This window comes from Mandrillus leucophaeus, unplaced genomic scaffold, assembly GCF_000951045.1.
Source record: "Mandrillus leucophaeus isolate KB7577 unplaced genomic scaffold, Mleu.le_1.0 Scaffold99, whole genome shotgun sequence".
NCBI classification, from domain to species: domain Eukaryota; kingdom Metazoa; phylum Chordata; class Mammalia; order Primates; family Cercopithecidae; genus Mandrillus; species Mandrillus leucophaeus.
The window spans coordinates 1737586-1747281 of NW_012110807.1; the positions used below are offsets into that span (position 1 = coordinate 1737586).

Below are 9696 nucleotides of genomic sequence, written 5' to 3' on the forward strand. Positions count from 1 at the left end.
CTGGGATTACAAGCATGTGCCACCACACCCAGCTAATTTTTGTATTTTTAGTAGAGACGGGGTTTCACCATGTTGGCCAGGCTGGTCTTGAACTCCTAGCCTCATGATCCGCCCGCCTCAGCCTCCCAAAGTGCTGGGATTACAGGCGTGAACCACTGAGCCCAGCCAACTTTAAAAATTCTTGAAAGTTATATATACATTTATTTCATCTTATTAAATATTACTTTACATTGTTAAAACAGGATATACATAGCTCATCAAGAGTGTGACATAATATTTACCCAATGATTTGTTTGTTTCAAATTATTTTAAATTATTGACTATTATAAACAGCACTGGTGGGTATCTTTTGTTATTGTATCATTAGGATAAATTTTCAGAAGCAGAATTTTTGGGTCAAAGACTAGAGTAAAATTCGTTTTATTCCCTTTTTTAATTTTTTTTTTCCCCCTTGAGACAGAGTCTTACTCTGTCCCCCAGGCTGGAGCGCAGTGGCATGATCTTGGCTCACTGCAGCGTCTGCCTCCCGGGTTCAAGCGATTCTCCTGCCTCAGCCTCCCAAGTAGCTGGGACTACAGGCACGTGCCACCATGCCTGGCTAATTTTTGTATTTTTTACTAGAGACAGGGTTTCACAATGTTGGCAAGGCTGGTCTCGAACTCTTGACCTCAGGTGATCCACCCTGCCTCAGCTTCCCAAAGTGTTGGGATTACAGGCATGAGCCACCGCACCTGGCCATTAGTTTTATTTTTAACCATTGACAAATCCTCGAGAAATATGGAAGGATTTTCAGGGATTTCCAACAGGTTGCTATGTTTTCTGTTCTCAGAAATACCTAGAAATAGAAAATAATATCCAGTGGCCTCTACCTCATTTGTGTGCTATGAAAATACCAGTGCTTATTCTCATTTACCTGGCCACGTCTGAAAGTCACAATCCTCTAGTGGTTATCAGGAGCTGGAATGTGCAGAAACTTTTATTTCTTAAACCATACAATTCTATAAGTTTGAACTATCTACAGCAAACTTTTTTTTTTTTTTTTTTTTTTTTTTTTTAAGCAGAAGGAAAAAGAACAAAAGGTGGCCAGATAACCCAGGTTGTGAAAGTGGCAAGTTTAATTTTGTCCACAAAATGAGGTCCGTGGCTCAGGTAGTTTGGGGAGGAGGGAATTGGGATCGATGCTGTGCTGGATTCTTGCTGTGTCCCTAGCCTCTGGGTGGCCGCCAGGCCCATCTGCCAGTCAGGAGGAGCTGCTGCGGGTTGCTGCTCACTGAATAATGATTACAGACATCCTGTCTGTGGGCAAAATAGTACGTTCTTAGAGGAAAGGGAATAAAATCTAGATTGAGCCCCCTTTTCCATCCAGCCTAACGTATAATTGGTTTCTTTTTGTGATAATGATGACAGTAAATACTAAACATGCAGCTGTTCCAAAAAACGTTGTTTGGGCTACCAGTGATGCTGTAAAATATTCCACATGGCTCTCCCCAAACTTTTGGTGACAAAAATGGGCATTTATAATTTGTTATATCCTTTAAACAAAGGAAAAGTGGCTTTCCAAAAGCTCTGGACACTGCTGCTTTAAGTATTAGGTGGCTGCAAAAGTAACTGTGGTTTTTACCCTTCCATTCAGATGACAAAAACTACAATCACTTTTGCACCAACCTGTAAGTTTATCATTTAAGGAACAGCAATGTATAAAACCGAGAGATCTGGGGCCGTGTTAAAAACGTAGTAAGTCTCATTATTCATTCGATCAATGTATAAATAGAACCAGTCTATATTTGCTCATCTGGTTAAAAGGTCTAAAGCCATAGGCAGCCTTGAAAAATGATGCAAGAGGGCCGGGCGCGGTGGCTCACGCCTGTAATCCCAGCACTTTGGGAGACCAAGGCAGGCGGATCACAAGGTCAGGAGATCGAGACCATCCTGGCTAACAAGGTGAAACCCCATCTCTACTAAGAATACAAAAAGCTAGCTGGGCATAGTGGCAGGCGCCTGTAGTCCCAGCTACTCGGGAGGCTGAGGCAGGAGAATCACTTGAACCTGGGAGGCAGAGGTTGCAGTGAACCGAGATCGCACCACTGCACTCCAGCCTGGGCGACAGAGTCAGACTCTGTCTCACTAGAAAAAAAAAGAAAAGAAAAAAGGTGATGCGAGAGTATAACTTGGTAAGATGCAAGGTTGTACCTTGGTTTTACCACGTGCCTCATGTGAAATGAGCAAGTTTCTTAGTACACTTGTATTCTCTGCTTATGACAATTGAGACACTGCCAAAAGTGTTACTTTCCTTAATATTTTGAAATATTAAGGAAAAAGTATTGAATTAAACAGGCCTGGCATAGTGCCTCATGCCTGTAATCCCAGCACTTGGGGAGACTCAGGTGGGACGGTTGCCTGAGCCCAGGAGTTTGAGGCTGCAGTGAGCTGTGATGGTGCCACTGCACTCCAGTCTGGGTAACAGAGGGGGACCCTGTCTTAAAAATAAAAAATTGAGCTAAACAGGAAATAGCCACACATTTAGGCCATGCTAATAATCTAAATTTAGCTAACTGAATGGATGATGGTATTTTTGTCTTTTTTTTTTTTTTGAGATGGAGTCTCGCTCTGTCACCCAGGCTGGAGTGCAGTGGTGGGATCTCAGCTCCCTGCAAGCTCCGCCTCCCGGGTTCACGCCATTCTCCTGCCTCAGCCTCCCGAGTAACTGGGACTACAGGCGCCTGCCACCTCGCCCGGCTAGTTTTTTTGTATTTTTTAGTAGAGACGGGGTTTCACTGTGTTAGCCAGGATGGTCTCGATCTCCTGACCTCGTGATCCGCCCGTCTCGGCCTCCCAAAGTGCTGGGATTACAGGCTTGAGCCACCGCGCCCGGCCACGGTATTTTTGTCTTTAAACCCATTAGAATTTCAAAATATTGGGCTACAGTTCAGTTTCTAAAATATTATTTTCTTTATTTAGAAACTGTGACTCTGACCTTTTAGGCAGTATGGCGTAGTTCCATAATGATGTTGAGAATGGACTATGTTAAGAATTACCAAGAAGTGGGCCGGATGTGGTGGCTCATGTCTGTAATCCCAGCACTTTGGGAGGCTGAGGCAGGCGGATCACTTGCGGTCAGGAGTTCGAGACCAGCCTGGACAACATGGTGAAACCCGTCTCTACTAAAAATACAAAAATTAGCCAGGCGTGGTGGCAGGTGCCTGTAGTCCCAGCTACTCGGGAGGCTGAGCCAGGAGAATCGCTTGAACCCAGGAGGCGGAGGTTGCAGTCAGCCGGGATCGCGCCACTGCACTCCAGCCTGGGTGACAGAGTGAGACTCTGTCTAAAAAAAAGAATTACCAAGAAGCGAAATAATGTATAAGCCATACATCCTTAGGCCTATTTGGATTTATTTGAGGGAGATTCCCAAGGGTTTGTCAAAAAATTCTCAAGTTTAAATTCTGTCTTCCTGTTGGACAACAAAAGTGGTATAGATCTGATTCTAAGACATCTGTGACCCAGCCTAGGCAGCGGGGGTTATTCTGGACTTTTTAGAATAGTATCTCGAAATTCTGTGGCACTGACTCATTGGAAGTAAAACAAGCCAACGCTCTGTACATCTTTCTGCCCTTTAGTAATGTTGCTGTAAGAGGCAGTGTCTTTATTCTCAGAATGGGAAATTTAATTTAATTGAAAGAATAGCTTATGGTCTGGTTTAGAATGGAAATACTATCTCTTTGAGGTAATAGTTGCTATTTTTAGACTGACTTTTAAAAATAGATGAGAAGTCATGATGTTTATTTGCTCCACTTAGTCTTAGCTATTAGGAGATAGTCTCCAAAATACCGTTAACAATTATCCCAAATAAGTGCTCGAAAATACTTTACAAGATATTTTAAAGGGATTTTTCTCATAATGAGTAATTGATTCAACACTAGTTTTAGAGAAAAGCTCTTAAATTGCATTGTCAAATAAACAATTTACTAAACAGAAATAGATTTTCCATAGTGAAATCTGGTTAGAACAATGGTGCATTCCTAGGCCAGAGTTTCAGAAGTGGATATTAATTCAAAGCAGCTGGATGCAGGGACTGAGAAAAAGACAGCCCTGTGTTTTTGCTGTGGCTTTGGAGAATCTGATGTATCACAGTATTTTGCTGTTTTTGAAGGTTTCCCTATCCTTGTAGCCAGTGAGAGTGAGCAAGATTGTAGAAACAGATAGTCCTTCGCAATCATATGTCCAAGCTTTTGCATGGAAGAAAAACTCCCGGAGAGACAGTGCTCCTTTAACATAAAAGGCAGACCCTCTAAAACATACTTCTTTAATTTATTTTCTTCTACACAGCTTACTTTCTAGGCTGAACTGTAGACACGTCGGTCCTTATTCAGCGTCTTCCACAGTTCATGTCTAGGGCCCTTGTTATGTTTTCAGGATTACTGCATAGAAACAGGGCAAAGGGCATCATGAATCTATTAGGAGGTAATATGCTTACAGAAGGAATTATGCAGCTAAAGCTAAAATATGATTAGGGATTCTGTGAGCTACAGGAAGAGGATCACAGCCACCTCCAACCAAATGGTGCTGGGTGGGGTACCTCTGGCACCAGCTTACATGGGTAAAATATTCTACTTGGGTGAGATATTCTAAAATACTGGTGTGAGTGGATTTATTGCCAGGAAGCTTTTATCTGCTCTCATGGGATGTGTGTGTGTGTGTCTCTGTGTGTGTGTGTATGTGTGTGTGCATGTATTTCATGCACACATATATATATAATGATGACATTCTGATGTGATGCCTATTTGAGAACTTAAGTTATTTTAAAAACTCACTTAGATAGGATCTCCAAAATAAGTGAGGAAATTACCTCTTGACCTCTTGCTGTTCTTTACAGAAGAGATGAAGAAATCCCCACTGGATTTTTGTGAGACTTTCCGAGGAAGGCTTGTGAATAAAATAGAGACTCTTTTAGAAATTTGAGGTCTAATGGGAATTTTTTTTTTAAACATTCGTAACGAAATGATACATGATGAAACTGTCAGCGGCTGAAGAGTTAATAGGGTATTTGTGCTGGACGGGCTCGGGGAACAGATGGAATGCATGTAGGTGGGAAAGCTATTATTTAAACAGAGGAGGGCTACTGTGTATTGGAAGGGGGTGGATTTTTGAGGGTAGCTGGGTACTTAACATTTTGGGGCTAGACTAATATATTTACTAGTGGACACAGGAAGCAGCAGACGCCAAGGCATATGGTCAGGAAGAGAGTTAACAGGCCACCAACAAAGAGGAAGAATGTGGCAGCTGAAATCAACTGAGGGTAGATGAAAAGAGGATAAAATGGCACCGAGAGATCCAAAGGCCGTAAGAAACTCAAAAAACCTCAGTAATAAGGAAATGCATTTGGAAATACTGATATTGTTACCTTCATTTGGGAAGTGTTCACGTGTGAATAGGGAAGAAAATAAAGGAAGCAATTGTGAATTACCTGAGGCTTTCACCAGATGAGTATGAGTAAAATGTGTGAAGTGAAATTCAGGTTAAGCCTTCAAGTCACATAGGCAGGAAACCAATAAAGAAGATTGACGTGAAAAGAAGCCGATACTAAATGTTCCCAGCAAGCAGAAAGTGGAACAACTGCTTCAGCGTTCTTCTTTGGGTTGACGTTTGAATGTTTCTATGTGTTTCTTTTCTTCCTTTCTTTCTCTCTTTTTCTTTCTTTCTTTCTGTTTCATTCTTTTTTTTTTTTTTTTTTGAGAGGGAGTCTCACTTGTCGCCCCGGCTAGAGTGCAGTGGTGTGATCTCAGCTCACTGCAGCCTCTCGGGTTCAAGCGATTCTCCTGCCTCAGCCTCCTGAGTAGCTGGGACTACAGGTGCATGCCACCACACCCAGCTAATTTTTGTATTTTTAGTAGAGACAGGGTTTCGTCATGTTGGCCAGGATGGTCTCAATCTCTTGACCTCGTCATCCGCCCGCCTCAGCCTCCCAAAGTGCTGGGATTACAGGCGTGAGCCACCACGCCCGGCCTCTTTCGTTCTTTCTTCCCTTTCTTTCTCACTTTTCTTCCTTTCTGTCTGTCTTTTCCTTGTCTTTCTGATTTTCTTTCTTTCACGATTAGGTCTTAATTTTCTTGTTTTTGTTTGTTTGGTGTTTTGTTTTTTGAAACAGTCTTGCTGTTACCCAGGCTGGAGTGCAGTGGCGCAGTCACAGCTCACTACAAACTCAACCTCCTGAGCTCAAGCAATCCTCCCACCTCAGCCTCCCGAGTAGCTGAGACCACAGGCACACATCACCACACCTGACTAATTTATTTTTTATTATTATTTTTTGACACAGGGTCTCGCTCTGTTGCCCAGGCTGGAGTGCAGTGGTAGTGATCATAGCTCACTGCAGCCTCAGCCTCCCAGGCTCAAGCAATCCTCCTGCCTCAGCCTCCTGAGTAGCTGGGACTACAGGCACATACCACCATGCCCAGATAATTTTTGTATTTTTTTGTGGAGAGAGGGGTCTCACCATGTTGCCCAGGCTGGTCTTGATTTCCTGGGCTCAAGCAATCTGTCTACCCGGGCCTCCTGTAGAGCTGGGATTACAGGTGTGATCTACCACACTCAGCCAGGTCTTAATTTTCTATAACATTGGTTCAGTAAAACAAAACAAAAACAAGCAAACAAACAGTTGCCCTGGTTATGTTGGAAAACAGCCCATTTCCTGTTGTGTTTTTGGCTCAAAACCCTATCTTCATCTGGCAGGAGGTAGTTTTTTGCCTTGTGTGGACCTCAAATTGTATTAGAGATTCACGAGATAAAAATTTATCGAAATAGTACCACAGTGCTATATGAATCTGAGGTGGTATTAACAACATAACCCCTTGTACTTCTGGATGACTTTAGAGTTTATAGACATTCCTGTTTGAACTTTCAAATCGATTCTGCAACTAATCAACAATTGTTGCCCTTTTTTTAGGTATGTGATTAATCAGAATATGAATTAGAGAAAAATAAAATTGCAAATTATTGATTTTTGAGGAGAAAAGCAATGCAGTAAAACATAAAATAGCACCCGTCAAAAAACATAAAAAGCATAAAGAAGGTGCCATACTTATTGCCTCTTTAGCATATATACTAAATATAAACATGGTGGAGAGCTTTAGAAAGGTCTCCTTAGGTCAGTGGTTCATATGCCTTTTTAGTTCATGAACGCCATTGAGAATTGGGTTTAAAAATTTGTGGATTTGCCAGCCAGGCGCGTGGTTCATGCCTATAATCCCAGCACTTTGGGAGGCTGAGGCAGGTGGATTGCTTGAGTCGAGGAGTTCAAGACCAGCCTGGGCAATGTGGTAAGACCTCATCTCTACAAAAAAATAAAAAATTAGCCTAGCATGGTGGTGCATGCCTGTAGTCCCAGCTACTTGAGAGGCTGAGGTAAGAGTGCCACTGCACTCCAGCCTGGGTGACAGAGGGAGACCCTGTCTCAAAAAAGGAAAAAAAAAATTGTGGATTTCTCATTGCCTCCTCAAAAATATATATATACATGTGTATATGAGCAGAGGTTCCCACAAGGATCCTCCAGGTAATGTGAATTGCCCAAGTGCAGACAATATAGAATGGTGTGTCAAACTAGAAGGCACACACCACATTAAGACAATAGGGAATGGTGGATTTTTATACAAACTAGGATGTACATTGCTTACCTGAAGTAAATTCAATTCAGAACATTAAAAAATAGCACCTGCTGAATACATTTGAGGTAAGTCTGGCCCTTAGGCATCCCAGTGTGCAGTTCTAGGCGTTTATTGATTGCACCCAGGCTTTTATTTATGATGTATAAACGTGGGAGTATTCTTGTTTTTGCCCTAAGGCCCGACAGCAAGCTCAAATACGTCACCAAATGGCAGAGGACAGCAAAGCAGATTACTCATCCATTCTCCAGAAATTCAACCATGAGCAGCATGAATATTACCATACTCACATCCCCAACATCTTCCAGGTAAATCCTGAACATCTCTCAGATTTCATGTTTTATGCTTTGCTTTCCTTAGAAACATGATACTTCTGAATCATGATTGCTGGGTTTGTATTCTGAGTCTTTATATGTAATTCCAAATTTCCACTATTTTTTTTTTTTTTTTTTGAGACAGAGGCTTGCTTTGTCACCCAGGCTGGAGTGCAATGGAGCAGTCTTGACTCACTGCAACCTCTGCCTCCTAGATGCAGTGACTCTCCTGCCTCAGCCTCCTGAGTAACTGGGACTACAGGCAAGCACCACTGCGCCCAGCTAATTTTTGTATTTTTAGTGGAGACGGGGTTTCACCATGTTGGCCAGGCTGGTCTCAAAGTCCTGACTTCGGGTGATCTGCCTACTTCGGCCTCTCAAAGTGCTTGGGATTACAGACCTGAGCCACTGCACCCGGCCCTTTTTTTTTTTTTTTTTTTTTTGAGACAGTCTCACTCTGTTGCCCAGGCTGGAGTGCAGTGCACAATCACAACCCACTGCAGCTTTGAACTCCTGGGCTCAAGGGATCAAGGGATCCTTCAACTTCAGCCTCCTAAGTAGATGGAACTATAGGCATGCACCACCGTGCCCTGCTAATTTTTAAATTTTTGTAGAGATAGGGTCTTGCTATGTTGCCCAGGATGGCCTCAAATTCCTGGACTCAAGCAATTCTCCAGCCTTGGCCTCGCAAAGTGCTAGGATTATCGGCATGATAAATCATTTTTTAAGGCATCTAGATCAAGCATTGACTAGCAATATGAATGAAATATAATCATCTCAAGATTAATCAGTAAACTTTGCAAACTTCCATAGTTTGCACCTGCAGCCAATTATTTGTCAGTCTTTTTTCTTTTTTCTTCTTTTGAGACGGGGTCTCGCTCTGTCGCCCAGGCTGGAATGCAGTGGCACAGTCTCAGCTCACTGCAACATTCGCCTCCCGGGTTCCAGCGATTCTCCTTCCTCAGCCTCCAGAGTAGCTGAGATTACAGGCACCTGCCACCATACCCAGCTACTTTTTTTGTATTTTTAGTAGAGACAGGGTTTCACCATGTTGGCCAGGCTGGTCGCGAACTCCTGACCTCAGGTGATCTGCCCGCCTTGGCCTCCCAAAGTGCTGGGATTACAGGCATGAGCCACCACGCCTATTTGTCAGTCTTAAACTATGATTTTCTCATTAATACTCTCTCTGCTAAAGGGATAATTATGGTTATAAAAATGCCAGCTTAACTATAGAAGTCAAAGCAGCATTCACAGAGTTGTAGGATTTGAACAAACGACAGTTGTTTCTTTTGGATGGTTTTCTTTTGCTCGTGTTAGGTTGTCAAAAATGGCATGAGAAAAGACAGACATATGTTCTCCCATTTTACAGATCTTTTGCAACTTTGAGTCCAATTGTAGAAAAAAATAATAAATATTTGCTTCTTGGTGTCTACACACACAGCAAACAAGTCCTTCTAAATTATAGTTGGAAGGTACACCAGTCTGTATTGGGTTGAGACAGTTAACTAAATACTGTGCTTTTGGTAAAAGGTAAAGTGGTAGATTAAAGATGGAGAAAATGTTTGAGGTAGATTACAAATTGTGTTAATAATAAAACTATTGGCCAGGTATGGTGGCTTAAGCTTGTAATCCCAGCACTTTGGAGGCCTAGGTGGGTTGATCACCTGAGGTAAGGAGTTGGAGACCAGCCTGGCCAACATGTCAAAACCCCGTCTCTACTAAAAATACAA

The 9696-nt window shown here is 42.5% G+C and overlaps 1 protein-coding gene across 1 annotated transcript in view; it reads left to right on the plus strand.

The window, feature by feature from the left end:
* Positions 1–9696, plus strand: part of FNBP1 (formin binding protein 1) — a 119902-nt gene that overhangs the window by 60165 nt on the left and 50041 nt on the right. Inside the window, exon 6 of the mRNA XM_011971202.1 lies at positions 7832–7960. Coding sequence (XP_011826592.1) covers positions 7832–7960 — 129 coding nt within the window. The remainder of the gene's footprint in view (positions 1–7831; positions 7961–9696) is intronic.